Consider the following 24,939-nt stretch of genomic DNA (forward strand, 5'->3'; position numbering starts at 1 on the left):
TTTAGGCAGGTTCCCATTTTCTCATGCTATTACAGGCTGTTTGTAAGATACAAACATAAAAGTTTGGGAATTTTCACCCTTTATCTTCATTTTCTTTTAAAGCTTCACAGCTTTTTGCTGAACCTATCAGACAAGCCCCACACCCCAGCGACACAGCATTTCTTCTACTTTAAGCACGGCAGAACGAAGTCAAATGAAGGAGCAAGGACGAGCATCCCGCCCGCTCCCGTCCATCCCTGCTCCGACCAGCCCGCTCCCCACGGACCACCGGCACCTCCTCGACCACCCCGCGACACGCAAGGGGCGACAGAGCCCTAACACGGCCCCTCCCCGGTAACCGGAGCGGTGCCCGGTGCCTGGCCCCGTACCGACCGCCCGCTGCCGCCTCCGCCATCTCACAGCCTGCGGGCGGGGGCCGCACAGGCCTGGCCCCGGCCCCTGCCCCAGGCTCCGCCTCGCTGCGGTTGACCCGGAAGCGCTCGGCGGGCTCCGTCCGTCTCTGAGGGGGGGAGAAGATGGCGGCGGTGTCGGTGCTGCAGGCGCCGAGCGGCGGCTTCAGCTTCGATAACTGCGCTCGGTGAGGCGGGAGCCGGGGCGCCGGGGCTGGGCCGGGCTACCGGGGCTGGGTTGGGGCGGCAGCGGGGCGCGGGGTCGGCGGCCGGGGGGGAAACCGTGCGCCTGGCCTCACTTCTCGCCTGTGTTGTAGGAACTCGCTCTTGGAGGCCGAGCTCTCCCAGAAGGGGCAGCGGCTCCCCGCCGCCCGCAAGACCGGCACCACCATCGCCGGCGTCGTCTACAAGGTGAGGCGGGCACCGGGCGCGTTCCTCCGGTGTTCCGCAGCGGGGAAGGGGCCGCCCCTCCGCTGCTGGGTCGAGCTGTGCGCGGCTGCCCCTGGTTGTGGGGCCGGGGAGAGGCGACTCGGTCCCTCGGTGGGAAGCGGCCGCCTGGCGCGGCCCGGCTGGTGGTGGAGGTTCCGCGCTGCTGAGTCATGCCCGGTCTGTACAGAACAGGCTCCTGTGCCTCATCCCCCTCACCCTGGGCTGCTCCAGGCCTTGCAGCTGGGCTGGCTGTCGGTACCAGAAAGTTTCCCTTTTGAGCTTTAGGCTTTAGGAATAACCCTCTCTTTCTGTAGGATGGCATAGTCCTGGGAGCAGATACAAGAGCAACGGAAGGAATGGTTGTTGCTGACAAGAACTGCTCAAAAATACACTTCATTTCCCCTAATATCTAGTAAGTATTTTGTTGTGTAATGGCATTGGTAATAGTATTGGGGATTTTTAGCCATATTCTTTGCAAACAGCAATATTAGGGTGTACTTTAAAATCACAGAATAGTTAGGGTTGGAAAGGACCTTAAGATCATCCAGTTCCAATCCTCCTGCCATGGGCAAGGACCCCTCACACTAAACCATGTCACCCAAGTCTCTGTCCACCCTGGGCTTGAACACCGCCAGGGTAGGAGCATTCGTAGCTCCCTTAGGCAGCCCATTCCAGTGCCTCACTACCCTCACAGTAAAGAACTTCTTCCTTATATCTAACCTAAACTCCTGTTTAAGTTTGAACTCATATTGATATACTTTATTAGTAAGGGTTGTAGATTTTTAGTACTTCATTTGCATATAACCAGGCTATCTTGTGTCCTGAAAATACTGGCTGTATGAAAACTTCAGTTTCTTTACTTTCATGATTAAATTTCTATTTGTTGGATAAAGCATGGAGTTGTTTCTCCTGCCCTCCCCACGTTTTCTCAATTTGCTCATCATTCATTTCAGCTGTTGTGGAGCAGGCACAGCTGCAGATACTGATATGACGACGCAGCTGATTTCTTCCAATCTGGAGCTGCATTCACTATCGACTGGACGACTTCCAAGGGTTGCCACAGCTAACCGAATGCTGAAGCAAATGCTTTTCAGGTAACCAAATGGGTTTCTTCTTTATTAATAATGCTGTTAAAGCGTGGTTTGTGTGTGGTTTGCTGTTCCTTGGTCAGTCATGTTAAAGGAACTACGGCTTCATTGTGGACTTCTGATTCACATATAAACCTTGCTCCCAGGTATCAAGGCTACATTGGTGCAGCCCTGGTTCTAGGTGGAGTAGATGTCACAGGCCCTCACCTGTACAGCATATATCCCCACGGATCAACTGACAAATTGCCTTACGTTACCATGGGTAAGTGATACTTCCTCTATATTGTACCACAAGTACCTGGTAAAAAGAGTGAACAAATTATTATTTAAAGATTTATTTAAGGCTTTACTTAAATTCCATTGTTTACTGGGAGCTCTACAGACCTCAAACATAAAAGCCTTACCTTTATTTGTAAGGCAGGTACACTACTCTTTCTTTTCTAGCACTTTAAAAACTTGGGCTGTTACACCATTTAAGCTGCTAAAAACCTGCTATTAGGAAAGTTGCTGTTTGCGTTCCCTAGCATACCTTTAAGTAAGAGAACTGTGGGATTCCCAAAATGTTGCTGTAGAACAATACATCCTTAGAAACTTGATATGCAGATAGCCCTCACAGCTCATGAAGTCTCACTTGAGGAATTATGGTATACCTGAAGTTTTTCTGTAGTTTTAGTGGGGAGAATAGGGAGGAGAATGTGATTTGCTTTTCCTTTTGAGAGTATTTTCTCCTTTGTTGTATTTCTTGTTAAGAAGCAGCTGTATTTTACTCCAGAAGGTTTTTCATCGTAATGAAGCAACACCTGGTGCACTTGGTACTCAGTAATTGGTCTAACTACTGTATAGAGCTTCTCAATAAAGAGGTTTAATTCTGTCTACTGCTCGGTTCAACTTAACATTAGTAATCTACCATCAGGTCATGGAGTGTTATTACTCCAGCTCTGCTGCTTATGTAACATTTTCTGTAGTAGCAGTGATTTGAGCTGTAGTAGATGCAGTTCTGTGTATGTCTTGTTCAGTGTTGAGTTAGAAATTGTGGTAATATTGAAAGCTGAAGCCACAGATTTTTGCATCCATTTTGGGCATTTAGGTACTACCCTGTCAATACCAATTACAGCAGCAGTGCTCAGAATATATTGTAAAATACATACTTGCTAAATATATTCTTTGGTGTGTTCTCAACTATAAACAAGAATATAGGATAACATGGAAATAAGCACTTTTTGGTAGCAGAATGCTAATCCCAAGTAGCTTTTCTGGATTATTTTGTCTCTCACTTAAAAAGTGGAAACAGTGCTCCCATTGCTTCCCAGTTCTACAGAGGAGATGAATGGCTACAGCTGTTGCAGTGTCAGTAATTTCAAATTGTGAAGTGGCTTTTGGGTGTGTGCCATGTACCTGTGATCTTGCTGAATAACCCAGTTAGGCCTCTTAAAAGTACATCCAGGAAGACAGTAATACAGAATAAGAAAATCTTCAATAATCTCTAATGCTGATTTCTGAATTTAACTTGTCTTTAGCCGTGTTCTCTAGATAAAATTGTTTCTTTAGTTACCTTAATTGCTGAGGGATGCTTGGACATTCCCTGTGGTAAGAATCCTGAAGTAATGTGCTATAATAAGCTTTGCAATTTGCAGGAGAGCATGAAAGAGAAGGCACACACATCTTGAAAAATTACAGAATTTGCACAGTCTCTGGCAAAAGGAGTGTTTTCAATAGAAGTGTTGAACCTATCAACTTGATTGGTTCTGAAGTTTTCTGTGATTCATAGTCAATCTGGAAATAAAAAATAGTAAGAGAAAACTAGTGCTTTCTGAGCTACTAATACTCTTGTGCAGTTTCATGTGTGGTGTTTAAGGTTAATGCCCTATTCAGGCTATCATGTATCTGAAAAAAGTAAAACTCCAAACATTGCAATCAGGATTGCAATCAGGGTTGCTCTCTGATCACTCGAGAAGATACCATTTCAGCCTTGAGTTTCAGTTTGAAGACTTGGATGATTTTGAAAGAGAGCTTGGTTTTAGGAATGCTATGGAAGTGTAATGTAGAGTCCAGATAAATACATGTGAAAAGCAAATTGATCTGAAAATGAAGTCGTATTCAGTCTGTGTTTGATGCCGCTTTTATTTTGTCTCCGTGATGGGAAAACAGAACTTTATTTTTTTGAGTGGTTCATAGTTGGCATCTTTAGATGAAACACACATTATATCCTTGGAAATGTTAAAGGTTTTTCTTTTGGATCTTTGCGCTGTTGAAACAGTGCAGCTGTTTAAACTGAATCATCTGGTTTAACTCTGGCATGAGAACTGTGATTAAATCATACAAATCCTGCAGAGGTGGTTCTGGACCAATAGATGGTGCCAGTGCCTCGGGAATTGGGAAGTAAGTTACTTGGCAAATAAAATCCAAGGAACAGTCATGTGATGTCATTGTTTAGCCTTTGATACATAAAAAAAGTAAATGCCTGGTTTTATAACTGCCTTATGCCCAATGTTGTAGTAAACTAAAAGTATAACTGACTTTATACTGATAGCTGTTGGTAGGTGATGGATTGACTGACTAAAGTTGCAGTCTCTGTTATGTATGTGGTTACGTATGTGCCTGTATTTTAAAAGCTTTAAAATGTGGTGTTTCTGAAAATCCTCTTTCCCTCCACAAAAATAACATAGTAGCAAAATAAGTGCAAACAAGTAGGAAGTAGAATATCAATGGATTATGTTCATTGTAGCTTAAACTTTGATTTGCTGTCAGCTGTACCAGGTCTGTGTCTGGTGATTACATGTCACTTTTGGCTGTGCTGTCAAACAAAGCCCTTCTCAGTGTAAATGTTCTTTACCTTTCTACACCTAGTAACTTGATACTTTCCCCACTGACTAGGGTATATTTTAGTAAAAAGATTAGCTTGTGCATGTAAATGAACCATAGAACTAAGAAAGCAGAGAAAGTATCAAAGGTCAAATCAGAGATAGTAGTTGAAATTGTATTTTGATCTTATTAAGATTAATCTATTGTTAATTTTTTTGAAGTTTTCTAAGAGCAGTTTATTAAATTATGTATTTTTTGGCTAGTTAATTTTTGGAAATTCAGTATTAAATAGGAAAGATGGTTGCGGTGTTGGCTTTTTGTTTGTTTTTAATGTGCTGGAGTGTGTTTGTGTATGGATGGAGTGGTGTCCTCTCTTGCAAGGGAGATTTAAAAGATACTCAGTGCTTACTCAGGAGTGAAAACATCAAATTAAACTGTTTATGCTGACAAAGGACAAAATTGGATTTCAGCAAACGATGCAAGATTGTCTCATTGCTTGGCTTGTCTAGGAAAGCTTCTGGCCAAGACTTATAATGAAATGCATGCATAAAATTAAAGCACTTGAAGTCTGTAGTTCAGCTTTTGGAAACAGTAAGTATGTTCCAGTAGTCTCTAGTGGCTAAAGCTAGTCCCCTGGTACCAGTGTTGCTTCATATTCATAAATCAGCTCTTCATGCATTGGCAATGTCGTCCTGCAGAGCAAGCACTACCACTGCTGAGACACAGCCCTCTCAGCCAGGAACCAGGGTGAAAAATGACCCCAATCGATGGGGCTGTGGAGATCACTGAATTTTTACCTAGAATGAGCAGCAAATTGAATAACAATGAGTGCATGTGAATAAATGCCCTGTCAGGAAGCCCTGACAGTGATGGATTAGGAAGTGCTAAATGTTGCTCTCTGAAGGCTCTGTGCGTCCTCCAGTGTGGCAGGCTGAGGTACCAAACAGGTCCTTGGGTGATGAAAATGGACTGTGCTTAGCAATAAGAAGTTGTCTTCAGTGAACATTCTGCTAAAAAGATCCACTTCATCTGTTTTAGCAAAGCTACTGCAGTTGCAAAACACAATGGAAATTACTGTTGGTTGGGTTTTTTTTGCTATGTATCAATAATTATCTTTTGCTTTAAATCAATACTGAAGTGGCACAACTGCTCAAGGAGAGAGGTGGGATTTCAAAAATGAGTTTATTATAGTTGAGAGCAGAAAATTTTTAATAACTTGCTTGTGAAAACTTATGAAATGACCAATATTTCTTAAGGAGAAAAAGAAATCTCTTGGTCTCATAATTTACCTGGTTCATGCTGATTATCAGGCTGAAAAGTGTTTGCCTCAAAACACAGCTTTGCATCTTGGTTTCTGTACTTTGTTATAATTTGTTTGGCACTCAATGTATTTTTTTTTTTTCTATTTAGAGGCTTTTTGAGTATTGGTTTCTAAAGCTTACAGAAAATACGTGGAAAAATGATTCTTTGGAATTGTTATGGCATTTTTTTCTTGATGACTGTGTTTCCAAGGCTGTTGAAGTGTAACCATTCATAGTAGTTAGTGGTTTTAGAAATCTAGCTGAAAGGGTTTCCCCCCCCTCCATGTTGTATAACAAAAATACATGATGACCAATTATACTTAGTTTAATTATCTCTATTGATTTGAGGTTGAACTGCTGCATCTTAGCAATGTTGAATCCTAGCTTGTAGTGACTAAAATCAGTTCTTGTGTATGAGGTGGAAACATTGATCCCTAATTAATGGATGGTGTTTTGCAATGTTTGATTTTATCTTTCTCCAGACATTATGTTTGGGAATTGTTAAGCTTGTTTCTACATACAGGCAAAGCATGCTTGTTAAAAATGAGTTATTGGTGGGCACTGAATACATGGACAAGAGAACAGCTGTTTCTCCACATGCAAACAAGTTCTCAGTAGACCCTTAATATCTAAGTTTTCTGTGCTTTTATAGGTACTGCAATAAGAAAACCACACTTGCAATGTTTACTTAAGTTCACAGCTTTTATTGCCAGTTCTCCTGTTACAATGCATAGCTTTCACAAGTCAGTTGAACTACTTGGAACATTGTGGGGTTGTTTGGATCATATGTGGAATTTGACAAGTAGAGGGAAGTTGGTGTAATTGGATAGTGAAGTTTGCAACTCATGAGCAACTGTCCACTGCTGGTTTCCTGCATCTCTGTGGATGGTCAAGTGAGGGGGTTGCAGCCCACCAGCAGTGCAAATAGGGGCATAAAGGGGTTTTATTAATTAACGTGCTACAAGTGAATGCATATCACTAGTGTTTTTCAAATCAGTTCCTATTCATGTTGTCAAACAGCAGATTTGTTTTGATGGAGAAACTCTGAAGCATGCATCTATTTGTGTTTGTAAAACATGCTGTTTACATCTGGTGCTAGTAAGAATAAAGGATTTTCATTGTGCTATTTAAGATTCCAGAAATGTGTTCTTGCAGAGAATGCTCAGCTGTGCTGTGAGACTTTTACTAAGGTACTTAGTAAAAGTACTCATAAAGCTTATGTTTAAAATTTACAAACAGAGAAAAAACCTGAAGAAGTTTATTCGGCTTTTCCAGCTTTATTTCCTGTTCTGTTAGACCCTCTGTGGGATCTTGGTTTGCAGATGTAAATGTCTACATGCAGGTTTAATAAAATTAAGACTTTCAACAGCTCTTAGAAAACTACATTATGGGACTATTGGCATTTATGTGTTTCAAATTAATACTAGATTTGGCATTTGTGTCTTGTTAATATAGTGAGGTAAATAATTAGAAGTATAATTATTTGTGTATAAAGGATTTAAAGTAATGTAGCATAAGGTGTGTTCCCCCCCCTTCTTCCTTTTTCTTCTTTGTAAGTCTGCTGAGTTCTGGCCCATAGGTTCTTTTGGGCACTTCTTTTAAAAAGGAGCTGGAGGGATGAACCCAGTTTGAGCCATGAATGGGATTATTGCAATATTTGTTAGTGCTGATTTTTATTTGTCAGTAGAAGTTGTAAGAAATTAAGACCATATATTCTTGGCTCAGTAGCTAATGTAGTAATTTGTCAGATGCTACATTTTAGACTTTAATTCCTGCAAATTTTTTAGTCTTTATACTCTCTAATTGTTTCAAGGAACCCTTATCTAAGGGTGATTGTTTCCTTGTTTTGAGGCTTCCCATTCTGCTTATGGTAGGCCTTCATTTGAGTGTAGTCGGAATGTGGTCTTAGTTTGAGACCATATCTCCTTTTTTTCTCTCATTAGAAATCTTTTATGTCATCCCACAAGAAGCATTATTTTATGGTTAAAATCCTGTATTTGTTTTGGAACACGCCTTCTTGTGACCTTGTTTGAAGGATCAGTAAAATTCCTTTGATTTGTGGTTTGTTCTGTGGTATCAGCTGTTTGTATCAGCAGTTCATTTCTGCTATTAGTTGCTTAAAAATCTTCTTTATTCCCAGTTTCAGCATTTAAAAAAAAAAATGGAGTTGTATATTGCTCCAAGGTGCAAATGAATAGTCATTGCCTGTAATACAAGTACACACTTAGAGTGTCCTACTGCTTTTAGATGTGATGTATTTGGTACTGTAAAGGTAATGATCCTCAACCACAGCAATATTCTGTAACAGGAGTATCTGTCATATTCATTGGGATTACCATGTTCATTGATTTGTGTCTGTAAATCTGCTGTTTCTACCCTTTAAATTTGATCTATAATTGGACCTCCTTAAATGGTTCAGATAAGGTAGTCTGTATTTTCTCAACAGTGTCACTGTCAGCTTCTCCTTTTTCATTATACATTCAGCAGACTTGATAAAATCAGCAGGACACCTCATTTGAAACTGTTTAATCGCTGCCTTTTTCTTTCACTAAACCATTGAGGTGGTCAAGTGATATACACAAATCATTTTAAATAGAAGATATGGCTTTCTCTGTGACCCAGCTAAACAGATAGCAGTATGCAAAACAAGTTAAAAAGTAATAAATGCCAAAAAATCTTCTAATTGGAGTAAAAAATTGCAGGTAACTTTATTCACTCTCCAAAAGTAGTGCTGTCTGAAATACGGTTAGGGCCAAGACAGACAAGATACCTTCCTAAAGACTCACTCTTTCTGCACAAAGCAAGCTTACAGTTTCAGATGGTATCATACTGCTTTTTGTATTAATTTACAGAAAGCATATTTATAACACCTGTATTTACAGTGCTTTGGGTAGAGATGGCTTCTGTTCTATTGCTACACTTGCACTGCATCCTTTAAGAGAAGTAATGTTAAACTCGTGTTTTCATATCTGTCATCTTGTCTGTTCAGCTGTTGCTGTTCAGTGTAAAAATAATGGCATAAAGTAAATGCATAATAAACTGTTTAAAAGAAGGTAAAGGAAATAACCTCATGGCAGCAGCCACTACCCTATTACCACGGGTGTTTTACTCATCCCCATGTGTAAAGGTGACTCTGCCAGGGCAGCTCGTTAAAGCAATCTATTCATTCTGAGTGTCTTTAGTATTAAGTGACATACCCTCTAATGTGGCCAGGCACAAAAGTGGGGCAGGAGAAATGGAGGAGTAGCAATTACAAATGGTAGCATTTGGTTAACTCTTTTTCTACCTCATTTTTCTATCTTAGTGTTCAAAACAGTAAAAAGATACTGTCAGGATGGACACAGGTCTGTGTGCCCTAGCTACGAATTTAGGATTAAATTAGGTTCTGGACTTGGTGGCTAGAAGAGAGTGTATAGTAAGGTAGACTTCAGTGTGGTTTGTACTGCTGATGTTTATCTCTTTCTTAAGAAAATACTGTATTGAAATACACTGGCTAAAGTAGTGTCCTAATTGTGTTGCCATAGGTTCTGGGTCGCTGGCAGCTATGGCAGTGTTTGAAGATAAATACAAACCGGACATGGAGGTAAGAATTTTTCTTTTAAAACCTCAGTTTTCTTCTCTCAACAGTCCTCATGATCATAAGAAGAGGTTTGAAGCTTTAAATAAAGTTAAATCTGCTCTGATTTCCCTGCGCTTCAAATGTACCAATGTCAGCTTACTGCAAAGCTGTAAAAAATGATGGGTAAAATGAAGTTTAAAGGAACACAGCTGGTTGTGTGTTTGTGTATGGAAAAGCTCGTCTGATTTGAATGTAGGTGAAAGCTTTAAAACCATACCATTTGCTGATTAGAGTTGACCAGGAATTTAACAGCACTTGCATTGGCAATATTGCTGTCTTGCCATCAGTAGTCAGACCCCCTCCTCTTTGAATCTTGAAAAGAGAACACAGGATTGTAAAATCAACAAGAAATGCACCAGTAGTATATGAAACTAGTTAGATTTCTGCTTGATGGGGTATGTTCAGAACTAGTCAATGTACTTGCATTATTATCTACTTAAAAGATGATTATCAGAAGATTTACAAGGTCGTGGCTTGTTTGTGTTTTGCTGATAATCTTGATTAAAAATTGAAAGTGTTTGGTTGCTCATTGTAGAGAATCATTCAGGGAGCTAAAAGCTGGAGTGCTCTGATTGAGATCAGAATAAGCTCCTCAGTTATGTGTGTATGCAGCACATTAGCATCTATAGTATTTCCTTACACTTAGTTACACCATGTTCAGTGCCTGTTAACTAAGGAGTGAAAAATCCAGTTGTCTGCAGACAGACTATTGATGAAAATAAAACAATTAAAGGGTTTTCTGTAGCTGTGTTTTGTAAAATGCCTCAGTAATGTCAAGCCCTTTTTTAAACCATGTTAAGCTCTTTAGGCTTTCTGAGAATACTTACTGTTCCAGTTGATTAATATTTGCACGGTAAAGAAAAAAATGAATTCAACACAACTGAAAATTGAACCCATTAAAAATTACTTGTTTGCAATCATTTCAGCCTGAAATGCACATACAACAAATCTTGCAGCTATTGAGTTGATTCCTTTCAGAAAAGGTCTTCAGAAGTTCCTCATATGTGTCATGCAATTGCTGTGGGTCATTTCCTTCCCTTCAAATGCACTATATTTTCAGGTGATGGTACCATAAGTCCACTGAGTTCTTCTAAAGTTGATCACTTTTTAAAGTTCAGGTGTAATTGATGTCGTGCTTTGTCACATCTGAAGAAATGTGATGTGTAATACCAGTTGATTTAAAAAAAACCCCATCTGGTTTCAAGAAGTTTTCCAGCAGTGAAACTGCTTAAGAGTTTGTAATAAGCACTTTTCCAGTTACTCCTGGAACTGGCTGCTTTTCTGTAGATATGAAATAATTGTGCAAAAATGCAGTAAGATCAGGATTCCTGTGTTGCTGCAGTGGTTTGGGACTGGACTTCAGGGCTCTGGTGTATTTATAAATGTTATCAGAAATATTGGAATATTTTTAATATAGGCACTCAGGTTTCTTCTCTCAGTGGCATCACACTGGATGACTGATAAAGAACCACTAGATAGAGGTTTTTCCTTCTCCCCTTATGCCTCTCTTAAGAATGACAGTTTCTTTTTCCAGCCCCTTGTGTGACCGTGCACTTGGCATGTGTGCTATTCATACCGAAAACATGAACTACAAATCCTTGGAATCAACAGCTCCAGCATAATAGTCTGCTCTCAGAGCTATAAATGTCAGGGCTGTGCTATGAAACTAAAAATTTCATCTATTCTCAGCTAGTTTTCAAACTTGTATTTTAAGTCATTCTTTGTGTAAGAGCAACCAGAAAAAGGCACCAAAAATTGGTAAATCTCCAACTTTTTCTATTTGAAAGGTCATCCTAATTAAATTGTCTTCATACACAACCATAAATGGCAGCAGATATTCACTGGTATAACAAGCATGTAGAGATACAGCCTACCAATTTGTTGAAATAGATATTTAGATCTTTGAGGCTTGGGTGCACCTTAACCCTTCCTTTGTTTTTGCCAGATATTCTGTTAATAAGAGAATATTGTTAATAATAAACTATTAATTTAATCATGACTAAACAAGCAAAGATCCAGGTGATGTGCTCAACTGCCCTCTTAAATGCTGCTTTATAATTTGTCATGGCTGTCAGCCCAAAATATTTACCTTTTAAGTCAGATGTGGTTTGGTTTCCTTTCTAGTAAAGGAACAAAATAACAAATGATATTTCTCTTGTAATTAAAACAAATCTGAAGTATGTTATGGATATTTTACATGATATTGCTATGAAATGGCAATGGTGGTAAACTTAAAATTCCAGGAGATTAATTTAATAAAATAGGTAGAGGATTAATATTTTTCTGTCAAGATCAATGCTGCTTTCTCTTGCACTAATTGTCAGAATATCTTGCTAGGGCTACTGGAGGGTAGTGGTGTGCTTCAAGACCATCACATCACAGAAAAATGATTCAAAGGCAAACTGTCCTGCACCCTCTGGTATCAACTTGCAAATTAGCATCTGGAATGTAATTAAACAAGCTTAATGAAAGTAGCAGCTGAATACTACTGGAAAAGACAATCGGCTTTTTTGCCTCTGATATATATTCTGTACTATTGAAGCTGATCACCAAACGCATTGTGTGAGCACAGTTAAAAAAAATTAGCATTTATTTGAAGAATAGGGGCTGTTTTTCATTCTGTTATGCTTTTGGCATGCACTGGTGTCCCAGGAGAGCCATGCCACAGCAGATAGTGCACAATATTTATAAATCCATGACAGGCAATAATAGCAACTTGAAAAATTCTTTTGCTAGAATTTCAAGTTGAGAGCTGCCAAAAGCGGCGAGGATCAAATCTGCAGTGGCAGCTGCTGTGCCCTACAGTTAGAATTGTAGACTTTGAAGATGCTCAACTCGGAAAAAAATAAAACCTAAAAAAAAATAAAGAAATAAAAAAAAGACTGCAGGCTTAGCCAATTTTTGCAGGTTTCTAGAGCCCTGGCTCTCTGCCTTTTGAAGATGAGTTGCTGAAGCTTCTACCACTGCCTGAGGCGTGCTAACACCAGCAGGATGTATTTTTTTTTCCATAGACTTAGTGCGTCTTCAGATTTAAGTAGCACATGCTTTATCAATGCCAACTGTGATGGTCCTTTCCCTGGTTGCAATGCTGGGAGATGATCTTTACCCAACATCCTTCAGAGGAACTGCTAAGATAGATGGTGACGTACACAAGTGCCACTTCTGTAGTCTGATTTATGGAGGCATGTTTCATTGTGAAGCAAGTGCTGGCCTCTAGAGGAGCCATTATAGATTGCTGAAGATGTGAACACTTTCAGCCCTGAAGGCCTGTAGATGCTTCAGAAATGTAATGCCAAGCACCTAACTACTGTGGAACAATATTAATCTGTCATGTGAGCAGCTATAGATCTACTTTAAAAAACGTAAGTGGAAGAACAGCACATCTAATAGAGTGTTTTGAGCTTAGATCTTTCATTGCAGCCAATTTTTCTTTCAGTTGCATTTCGATAGAGTAGCCACATGGTTCTTAAACCTTAGAGTCAGATTTTGTGAATGCATTAGTGCCTTCTGGTGTTAAACAGTAGTGAAGAAGGTGGGTATGGAAACCATCATGATCTGGGGAAAAAGTTAAATGTGTTAAATGCTGGAGTTCTGGGTTCATCTGTACTGTGGGTGGTGAATTCCTGGGTAGATTGAGGTTATTATGTTTTTTATTGTGGTATTTGACTTAAGTTGTTTGAAAAGTAGAAGCATTTTGTCCATAGAAGAATTACTTGATGTACAGCAAGGCTATGTTGGAGCTTTCCGACAAGAGCTTTCTGCTTAGGCAAGGAAACAGGCTGCTTGTAACTTCATTTCTGTATTTCATCAGAGGATTCAAACTGAAGAGAATCAGTAGAAACCACAAAGTGGAATTGTTGCAGGGAGAATGGGGTAAATCTTTGTGTGATGAGTTTAGGGGCATGGAATAGGTGGGGGGGGAAGGGAAACAGGGCAAGTATGCAGATATTTAATAATTCTTTCTAGACATCACCCCAAAAAAGTGAGATTATATTTACAGTTGTTTCTTATTCAGTTTTTTAAGTGTGGCAGGAAATCTCATGGTACTGAAAATGGAAATATTCTGGAGGGGTAAGAACAGATTAAAAGTAAAAGGGGGCTGTTCTGACTCTATTCCACCTGGAGCATAGGCACAAACTGTGCTGTCTGTAAAGTGGCATCTTGTTCTGCTGCCAGCGATGGTCACTCCTTCAGCTGCTGGCCAGGTTTGCTTTTGTGATGGTCCTGCAGTGTGGTTACTTTTGTTAACTCAGCTGGTTCTGCCAAACATGGGTTAAGGAGCAGTCCTACAGCAATTCAGCTGGCAGGTGTGGGTAATCCGCTGCAAAAGGAGGGACGAGGGGCAGGCAGGAGGAGTTGGAGCCTTTTCCACTTAATAGATGTAGGTGTTCTCACAAAGAAATTATACAAGCACTGAAGCTGCAAAATTTGTAGACTTGGGCTCTTTGGGTGCACAGTTTTGTTTCTGGTTTTGTCACTGGTTTTTGAGGTATTTTTGAGTAGTCCCATATCCGCAGAGTGAAGCGGAATGTTCTCCTAATGCAGCTTTCACTGTGCACCTCTTATTTCAGGAAAATAATGCATCAGGCATAGTAAAAAATATTACGAAAACATGTCACTTTCTTCCATTTTCCAACAGCTGACATAGAGATGATTCAAATCTTTCTGTGCTCCTCTTTCCTACTGTCCCTCAATATGGTGGTAGTATTTTTGTTTATTAACTACAGACAATAATAGTGAGCTATTTTGGGAAACTGTCAAAACTCTCTAATCTTAACAATAGTTGTCTCATCAGTCTTATTTAGCCTGCATCTGTGTGATTTGAGGCTCAAGAGCAATGACAAGCTGCATATGAATTCTGTATTCATTAGTGATGGTGATCAAAATGCCTGTGTCCCTGCCATAGGGCTCAGGTGTGGAAGTCTGCAGGCTAATCCCACCAGCTGACATTTGGAGGTTTAATGACTCCATGGGAAGGTGACCACTTGCTGGGAGGTTTGTCGGCTGAACTCGGGCAGCAGACAATAGAGATCAAGCCAGACTATCAGAGTTAAGCTGGAGAGCCTGCCTGAGATACTTGAACCCCTGTTGGTGTCAAACATGGAGATTAAGTAAATGGGGAGGGAAAAAAATCTGACTCTGTGAACAAAAATAAGTACTTAGTATTTATGTGCTCTGTGTATCTGTTTATTTCATTACCCAGTGACAGGAACTGAGACAGTTAGTGGCATATCTTCAGTGCCCTTTCTGACAGCGCTCGTGGCGACAGAGATCTTGTGCTTTCCTTATGTACCTGTGTTATTGTCTTCAGAGAGATGAGCTTCCATGGGTACATATTGGGTGTTAGTGCATAGAGTCATGCAGAAAATAAAGGCTTATTGTGCTATTTCTTATTTCTAGATTAAAATTATTCCATGATAAGCTGGTTTCTGCTTGACACATTGGACAGTTAATACTGTTCTCATCTGCTTTCACAGAATTGTGCCTTGGATTGATTTCCTTTGCAGAACTAGCATGAGATGGGAAATACGGGCTGATTTAAAATGTGCTAGCTAGCTGTGCTCTGGAGTGGGTAGGATTACTGGAGAAGTGTTCTGAGGTGTGCTTTCTGAATATATCACACGCAGCCTCTGTGCAGAAATCAGGTGGGGAAACTGCCGACAGGATCAGTCTGAGTTACCTGTGATGCCCAGTAGCACTTTCTTCTAGTTTTCTGTTTACAGACTGTATCGAGGGAAATAAATTTTACCCGAGTTTAAATTGGGCCTTGCTGCATGACAAAGAGCAACAATTTCTTCACCTTTATGAAAGTAACACTTAAACTTTGTATGTAATAATGTAGACAAGCCAGGCAGAAGCAGGGCTCCATGTTAAGAGATCATTTCCACTGCACAGGGTAGATGTAGGACAGGTCATTATTTTTGATGCATTTCTCAGGAGCAGGTGTTGCAGTGTAAATTGTTTCAGTTTGTGCATCTCCCCGAACTGCAGAACACGGGCAAAGCACGCTGGAAGATATTTCACATGGCACAGAGCCCGAGTGCCGCTCCTGCGGCAAGGGCTGTGCAGGCAGGGGAAGGCTTGCCTGAGCAGGGAAGAGGGAATGGGAGCAGGGTAGAGGGTGGGAACCAGGGCCGGGGTGTGTGTGTGTGTGTGTGTGTGTGTGTGTAAGGGGAGGGGGGGCAGCTCCCTTCAGCCACTAAGCTGCAATTTGGGGTATTGGGAAGGAAAAACTATCCCAGGACTTCTTTTCCCAAGTGGTGAACTTCATTCCCTTCTGTCCTTTTTTCAGAGGGAATGGCTGATGAACAGATTTCCTTTATTTGAAGGAGATGTGTTATAGCTGGATATTATTTTTTTTGATATAGTCATATATAGCAATTGTCATATTTTGTGTGGTTTACATACCTGGCCTCTTCCTGGCAGCTGAGGCTCAGTGTATTACTGCATGGGAATGTAGCTGTATAGAAAACGGAGGATATTGTGCTGTCTGCAGCAGAACTTCCAGCCTGGCAGAATTTACAGCTCTGTTGCTGTTGAGCAAGGTCTTTTATTTTGAGAATTAGTTCCCTAAAAAACCCCGTGAACTTCACCCAGACGGAAGCAGCAATGGATGGAGTGAGTTTTCCTTCTTAGTTCAGAGCATGGGAATAATAGTGAAAGAAATCTTGTAGCTGTGAGAGGAGCTTGTAATTTAATTCTGTACCACTGGAAATACGTATTGTAGTCATCTTTGTGTAAGGAATGGCACATAGGAACTGATGCTATTGAATAGTAGTTCAGAATCGTAAGTTTCTTGCCTTGGCAGGTAATTTGGCATAAATTGTTAATGTAAATCCAGGTTAGCGGGGAAGACATTATTTTACTAAAAAAAGATAAACTGCTGATTAATTCAGTATAGAACTCAATTACAAATTGAAAGTGTCTCTGCGGGACGCCAGTACCCTAAAGACAGCAGATGTTGAATTGATACTCCAGCATATTTCACACTGGTATGAAATATTAACATGGTTTATTATACTTGTGTGGTGTAGGGTATCAGAAAGGGGGAGGTGGTGATGAGTCTGGGTGCAGGCGTCTGCCATCGGAACATGCAAGAGCTGTAATCGCCGAGGACAATAATTAGGAAGTAAGGTGCATTTTATTTGGAAAGTTCTTAACAGAAAACAGTTAGAAAAATAAACATTGACTTGCATATTATTCACAGCAAGACTGACGTGAAATACACTGAAGATTACCTCATCTGTGATCTGTGAATGAATGGAAAGGTGTTTCTGTAAGAACTCGATTGCCGAGTTTCAAGACTGCTGCTCAGTGCTGCGCTCACATTTCTTCTTGTGGCCCATGCCATGTTCTTGGCTCAGGACTGTTACTTCCTAACTTTTCTGTATTTTCCATGTAAAGTAGGCAGCACATTAACCCCGATGTGTTCGTAATCCAGGGATTTAAGCAACTTGGGGTTTTCCCTTTTCATGTGCATGTGAGAATGCCCAGTGAGGAACGGAGGAGTGCAGTGGCCCAAGGAAATACAGGAATGAAACTGGCCTGGGCTTTTTGTTTTTCCTTTTAAATACAAGTCCAGCTCTGAAACCTGACTAGAATTGAGACAAATGTATTTGAAGTCACTGCTCCAAGCAGAAGTTCCACAGCACAGGTTGTGTTCTGGAGTGAAATTTGAGCCCTTGACCCTGTTTGTTGTGCAAATACCGAATCATTCATTTGCCTTCCTGCAAGTGAATTCAGGTAATACTTCAGAACTTGGAGCATTTCACTTTCTTGTTAAATAAGGCTGTGGAAGCAGAACTGGAAAATGCCCCGATGCGTGTTACCTTGATTTAAACCAACCTGGCTGTTTAACACACAAAGGAAGAGTCACTGTTTTCACTGCCCTCTCCCCTTTCTGCTTTAGAAACTAATACACTTCTGGTTGTTTAGCCTTTAACATCTGTTCAGTGAAAATAAATAAACTTGCTGCTGGTTTTCCAGATTCTGATGTTCATAACCCCTTTGCCTTTGGTGCAGTAGTTGCTTTAATTCTTCCTGCTTGCAGCTTCTACCTTGTAAATGTTTCTTTGTGCTGTGTTCCTTTGGCATGTCAGTTTAATCTGGTTTCCTGTGACTGGGAATCCTGATCTTACATGACCTGTTCTAAGAGCCTGTTTTGCCTTGTCTGGACTGTTCCATCTCAGCATTCCACCTCGAACTTGGTAACGTCTTAGAGCACAAACAAAAAAGGATGGTGGAAGGAAGGTAGGTGAGGGGCAGACTGGAAGGACTGCCTGCTCTTGGGTTTCATTCACCTGCTCAGAGAGGAGAGAGAAGCAAACTACTTTGTCTAATAAAAAAACCCCAAATTACTGAAGCGAGGTTGTTCATCTGTGTATGGGGTCCCGCTTGAAATGCATATTTTTTTTTGGTGAAGACTTGTTAAATCTGGTTTAAATTACAGGTGCCAGCCCCTTCCCAGCCTCAGAAGGGAGCCAAAACAAATTCATCCTCACTAATGGAGTCTTTCAACCTCCCCTTACAAGAAAAACACAAAGTACTTTGCTTCTCAGTTTTGTTCTCTCTTTGGACTTAGCCAGCAGATTTTAGCATTGCTTCCAGTTACATATTGATCTCTACCACAGCTTCTCCCTGCAGGCAGACTTGCACATCCTCTCACATGTTGTACTTGGCTGATTACTCTTCTGAAATCTAATTATGCTTCTGTAGGTGCTTATGTCCTTCAAGAGGTATCGCTTTCCCAGCCCCAAATTCCCACCACTCCTTTATAGATCTATTTTTTATTATCATTGTCCTTCCTGAGCCTTCTGATTCTTTTCCTTCCCTCCCCACCTGAGTCTTGTTGATTCTCACTTAAAGTAGGATCAACTTTTTACATCATAGGAACGCATTTCATTCTGTTGTAAAAACCAATGTGGTATTTGAATTGGTTTAATTTTACAAATATTGTTAGACACCATTGTATCCATTCTGTGCAAATACTCATTGTGCACTCTATTGCACGTTCTTGGTAAGACTTGCTCTTGGAGCACTGCTCTATGTATCCCATCTGTGACAGCCTCCCAGTGACCTGCAGAAGGTGTTCATTTCACTTGGGTAAGAACTTAAAGAAATTATCCATTCTAGTTTTTAAACAGGAGATGGCTTTTCCAGATTTAACTTGCTTGCAAAGTTACCAAATGCTGGGAAAATAACACTCAAAATCATTCCAGCTGCTCCTTTTATTGTTGGAGGGATAATGATAAACTTGTTTAAAAATGCTCATAAAGGCTGTATTGATGTGATGCAGAAACATCCACATCTTCCGTAGGAAAGTGTCTCTTTTTTCCTTTGGTAGCATTTGAAATCTAGAAATCGCTTAAGTGAGAACAGAAACTTGGTTCAAGTCATATACAAGAATAATGTGTAAAAGTTCCTCACTGGTGCTGTTTGGGACTTGCAGCATAGCAGCTGCAGAGAGGTAATCTATCAGTTCTTGAGTGTCCACAAAATGCAACTCTCCAGATAACAGGTTTAAAGTAAAGATTTAATACTGGCTCTATCTACTATGATGTTGCAGTGACAGTTTAAAACTCATTCTCTAAATCTCAGCAGACTTTATAGCTAGCAGTGGGCCCATATAAAGCTTAATGGCATTACAACACATAAATCATCTTTTAAAGATGCTACCGGTAGCGCCAATATTAAATGCAGACAATTGTCTGTGTTATAAATAATTTATCAAACACTTTCAGATTAGCCTTCCATGCTGAGTTATTTATTTTAGCCTTTACTGTACTATTCCTAAGACACATTTTGGAAGATCCATTACTGGTCACTTTAATGAACTTGAGGGTCTGTTTTTTCCCCCCTCCAGCACTCTGGTACATCTGCGGTGACCATTACACGGCTGAGCTGGACCTCTTTGTGCCTTTTACAAGTGCTGCCCATTTGTCATGTAGTGGTAAATGGAGTTGCACATTGGAGTCCTGGGACACATTGTGTGATGTGGTGATGGAGACAAACAGATAGCTCTATAAAGCGCTGCTTGTCACGACCGACTTGTGTTACAGTACATCACTCTCGTGGTAATCTCATTTAAGAAGCAGTGTGGACCCAAGAGAATGATATTCCCAGTTAGCTTGGTCTTTGCAACCATAAAGTAGGAAGTGCTCCTTTTATATACTCTGAACTTTTAGGGTTTTTTAAGATTAATTATTACAGTGACTCATTCGTGCCCCTGTGTCAGCACTTTTCATGCTAACCCCCTGTTTTCTGACTGTAAAACAGCAGTCCTTGCTTGTGGCTGTTCCGGTCATCTTTCTAAATCATGAAAGGAGAAGAGCACCAAAGCAGGGTTTTCTAATATGAAAATTATTCCAGGTTCATGAACTAGGCTGCACTCTATGAGCTGGCAGAGCAGAGATCACATTTTACTGTCTTAGTGTAGTGGATACCTTAGTGTGGTCACTGAGCTCTGCTGCCTGTGCTGGGTATTTTTAGAACTGTTTTAATAGCAGGAGGTTGAGCGAGTGCACTTTAGAAAGTAAATAAAATTCAAATTTTATTTAAATAAAGTTTTACGTTCTTGTCTAAAAATGAATAAATTAAAGGGGAGAATGGAACAAACTCCCAACCATCTGCTGTAGTTTTCCTAAGCTGTGGTGCATTTCATATACTAACATTTGTATGATTGCTTAAAATGATTTTGGTTGCTATCATGTTTTTAAATCAGATCTACATGTATGTTTGTTTTATTTTACTATATTTACTTTCTCTATAGTACCCTTAGCATGCAACCAGTTGGTGAGAGCAGTTTCCTATCAGCTGAATGAAGAAATACTTAGCAGAGTTTTATTGCCAAAAACCAGTGAAGAAAGGCACAGGAATTAGTTTTACAGCATGGCTGTTTTGTTCCAGTCAGCTTGGTAGAAAGTGCAGTTCAATTTATGTTTTTTTTAAAGAGTAGTGCTTCTAAAACTGGAGTTAAATAAGGATTTATGCAATTTCTATAGTTTACTGGAAATAAAGGCCTCCTCCTGGTCAATACTGTAATTAAGCTGTTATAGGAATACTGTTATTAGGCAGTGCTCTTGCAGAGGGCCATCGGGGAATGCAGGGTATGCACAGGGAGCAGACGTGGTTGTAGCTGAGCTAATTTTGGGCTCCCCTTCAGCCGCACTTGTACACTGGGGCTTGTGCAGCTGCTGTTGGAATCAGAGGGTTTAGAATTGGGCTGTGGAGCTGATCATTGTCATGTGGCAGCATACTGGCAGTGACACCGAGGCCTTCAAAATGAAGCAGGTATTTAAAAAGCTGCCTTTATCATCATTTGCCTGGTTGCTCCTCTTTTCACCAGGTCCGGTGGCAATAAATATCAGCAAAGCAGTGAGGACTGATCATGGTAACGTAGTTGTGTTTGGCTGGCTGAGCAGCACCTGCTAGAAATGACTTGATAAAATAGAGTCCAGATTGGTGTGGTTTAGTCTTTATTGGACCAGGCAGGTGGGAGTTGTTTTCAGTTAAGTTTGCTTTGAGAAAAGGGGCTTGTGTTGAGCTATGTACTGAAGGGGCTATTGAAAAGATTCACCTGTGTGTGTATGGACACAATCTGTGTTCCCCATGTTCAGTGCCATGGGAAGAGGGCTCAAGGCCCCTGCTGAGTAATGGAGCTTGGGCAAATGGTAAGTGGTAGGGACAGGCCTGTGTTGGTACTGACAGGGTGCCCATACAAGGTTCTTACAGGATTTAAAACATCTGGAACATTGTTTTGCAGCATTTCTTCATAAGTAAGTGTAAACCTAAGGCATTACTGCTTATTTCTAATAGAGCTGGATCTGGATTGGTGTGTTTTCAGCAAGCTGCCTTTGAAATAAATAAGAGTAAGCCCTGGCTGGGAGCTGTAGAGGGAGCCAGTGCAGCTGCCAACCCTCCTCTTGGTCACGAAGGCTCTCAGGCAGATCAGAACTTGGATTTATTTCTGCCACCTTCACATTGATAGCAGTAATGCTGCCTATTGGGGAGGGGTGAGGATGGTTACAGGTGGGGTGGAGTAGTTTAGTGGAGAGTGGTTGATGAAGCTGAAATGTGTCCTGGTAAAAGACAGTCACCTCTGATGGTTACTGGTGTATCACAGACATCATGGGGCTCTGTTTCAGGCTATTTACATAGTGTATTTCTCAGGGTTACACACCTTGTGCGTATTTCAGCAGCTGCATGTTTGCCCTTTTAAAAGAAAGTAGATATACAAAACCTGTAAGAAATCAGAGCTCTGCAGGATTAGTGTGTGGTTTCATAAGCAATAGAGAGCTTTAGTTCCTGTTCTGGTTTTCTGTTTCAGTTTTGTTGCAAATACTTGGTCCAGGGAGTAGGGTTAGAAATACAGAAAAATAAATTATATCTAATTTATCTAAATTATCTAATTTTAGCATTATTAATAATATATAAAAAATTTAAATATAAAGTGTATTAAGATATATAAATACAGTGTGCATTAAATGAACTGTATTAAATATGTGTTCTGCTTTGGTTATCTGCGGAATTCCTGAAGCATGGAAAGACTTCAGTTACAAACTGCAGCATTGTTACAGCAGTACCAGGTAGGACCAGTGTTTTCAGCAGGTTTAAGAAGTTCTCTGCACTTGTGTTCAGGACCAGAATTGAACATTTTAGCCAGGTAGAGCTCAGTACGGAGGACGGCTGCTTTGTGACAGTTACTGTTAAGATAAGCTAAGAAGTTACATCATCACTGAAATGATTTTGGTCCTGCAGAGCATTCTCTACCCAGTGAGGCCTTGTAACTTAACTAGCATGAACCTTTAATGCGTATGCAGCTGTTGCAGAGGCCAGTGCAGGGAACCTGACCCTTACACAAAAACCTGGCACATAAAAATCATAAAATGTATTTATTTCTCTGTTCATTAATGCAAACAAAATCTGAACTTTGCTTTCCTGGCTGTCTCTTCAAGTCTGATCCATCCTGGGGTGGTGGATCCTGGATAGGATAAAAGGTTCTCCCTGTAGGTAACACACTGTTCAGCACTGCTGTTGATGCTGCGGTCACTAAAAAGGTGCTGGTATCTCCTGTATTGTTCCGAGAGCTCCCAGGTTCCCCCATCACCTGGACAAACACCCCTGTGAAATGCCAGCATTGTGACAGCTTTTCTAACTTTTGTAGGAAGAGGAAGCCAAACAGCTTGTGAGAGATGCCATTGCAGCCGGCATATACAATGACCTGGGCTCTGGCAGCAACATCGATATCTGCGTTATAAGCAAGAGCAAGCTGGATTTTCTCCGTCCATATGATGTGGCCAACAGGAAGGGGGAGAGGTTGGTATTCCCAAAGCTGTGCATTATCTGTGTTCTTCCCAGCAATTCCTAGTATCTGTAATACTTTAATTCTGTCAGCGCAATCCCTAGGTAAGTGTATGAATTTCAACTCCATTGCCTAATGGGGGGAAATCACAGCCCCCAAGGCTGCTAGAGGGTTTTGCAATATGTACTTTTATGTTATGTGCAACAAGTTGTGCAACTTCTCAATCTACTGCCAAAACAGGAGAGTTTAAAGAAACTGCTTTTTCCTGCTTTTAAAGCAGAGCTGTGCTGCTCCAGGTAAAGAGCTTTTCAGATTTCTGCTCAACTCTTAATTGTGACACTTAATTGTGAGCAGACATCTATGAGAGAGAAGTTCTGTTACACATTTTAAGTGAGCTTTTGTATTATACTCTGCATGGGTGTAAAGGGCAACACCGCATCTGGACAGATGCAATTAAGATGCCAGAAGCACAGCCTGATTACAGGCAGTCTGTACTAAATGTAGCTAATTTTTAGCACAGAAATCCAAAGCTCAGATATTGGTATAATTACTCAACAGTTGCAAAAAAGAAAAAGTATAGAATTATATATAATATAAATTGCTAAGAAGCCTTCTTAATACAAGTACTCTAATGAAATCCTGGTGACTTCTAGAAAGTAAATGACTAAGTAACTGGAAAGGGCTATTTTGTTTTAAAGATGATGTTTCCTAAAGAATGCCGATTTCTCTGAAACGTTCTCAGTTACTGCAGTCAGCTTAGATGTTGCACTAAGTACAGTTCCTTATTTTATACAGGAAACTTCTGGAGAGATCTGGGTACTGGAATTGTAAATGAGATTTTTCCTGTGCATCATCTTTAAGCTGAACTGTCCCCTCTGTCTTTAACAGGTACGGGAGGTACAAGTGTGAGAAAGGAACTACTGCTGTTCTCACAGAAAATGTAGCACTCCTGGAAATTGAGGTGTTGGATGAGACCGTACAAACCATGGACACCTCCTGAACTACCCACCAGCCCGTCTGTTTCCTTCTATGTCCCAGCAAGCAGCACCAGTTTAGCAGCCTTCTAGCATCCAGTGAAGCAAGTGGCTGATAGAGAATAAAGAGGGTTCTGAATATTCTCCTTGTGTTGTCATGTGGTGCTGCTTTCTTCTGCTGGTTTTCCCTCCTTAGGCTGTTGAGAATGAGGCTGGTGCAGAACAGAACTTACCTGTCTCCTTAGTGCTGTAGGCTGGGATCACAAGCTGGACTTGCCTGAAACAGGCTGTACCATTATATGAAAGGGTAATGAGCATCAAACTGGCATTAGGGCAGAAAAACCACCAAATACAATATCTATTCTGTTACTTCATTCTAGCAACAGACTGCAAAAGGGTAAAACTATTCCACATAATTCTAATTTGACAAATTAATTCTGTTAATTCTATATATACTAATAATATTCTGGTTTTACTGGATATGTGGATATTAAGAAATGTTACAAACACAGAACTGGGGGTTCTGAACAGCACACTGCAGGGAAATAACACAGGTTATCATGGGATGTTTACATTAATTCTTCCCTGTTTTCCATCAGTAGAGACAGGATACAGAGTAGATCCATCCTCCATACTGGTACACACATTCCTAAATGACTAAATTTAGACAGCATAATTCAATTCAAATTCAAAACAGACTAATTGTCTTGTTACACCTGCATCCACCTGGACCTTTCTTGTCCTAAAAATCACCAGCTTGTGCTATTTGAGAGATACTGATTGCAAACTTCCACACAGGACCACATAACCTGGGAGTGGAGAGGGTATGCAGAAAATCCACCTGCAGAATTACTTTTGTCAAAAGGGAAGCAAAGCACATCATCCACACTCTGCTCCAGAATGGTAACAGGCACTGCTGCCTCATCTCAGCCTCCTGCAACAACCATTCAGGAAAAAAGAGCTTTAGCTGTGCCATGATTTCAGAGGGTAAGGACAAGGACTTTCGTGGGTAGGTTTTCCACTGGGAGAACAGGCAC

At 40.6% G+C, this 24,939-nt stretch overlaps 1 protein-coding gene across 1 annotated transcript; it reads left to right on the forward strand.

Annotated features, from left to right (window-relative positions):
• Nucleotides 1-441: 441 nt before the first annotated feature.
• On the forward strand, nucleotides 442-23,981 carry PSMB7 (proteasome 20S subunit beta 7). The gene is made up of 8 exons (XM_057408987.1): nucleotides 442-577; nucleotides 707-800; nucleotides 1,133-1,230; nucleotides 1,772-1,912; nucleotides 2,053-2,168; nucleotides 9,534-9,592; nucleotides 22,791-22,942; nucleotides 23,817-23,981. Exons 1-8 carry the CDS (start codon nucleotides 516-518, stop codon nucleotides 23,926-23,928), a joined length of 834 nt encoding a protein of 277 aa, XP_057264970.1. The 5' UTR covers nucleotides 442-515; the 3' UTR covers nucleotides 23,929-23,981.
• Nucleotides 23,982-24,939: the final 958 nt, after the last annotated feature.

The sequence above is a fragment of the Pezoporus wallicus genome, unplaced genomic scaffold (assembly GCF_028554395.1).
Source record: "Pezoporus wallicus isolate ANWC-B61680 ecotype Strahan unplaced genomic scaffold, APGP_CSIRO_Pwel_v1 contig_8341, whole genome shotgun sequence".
NCBI lineage: Eukaryota > Metazoa > Chordata > Aves > Psittaciformes > Psittacidae > Pezoporus > Pezoporus wallicus.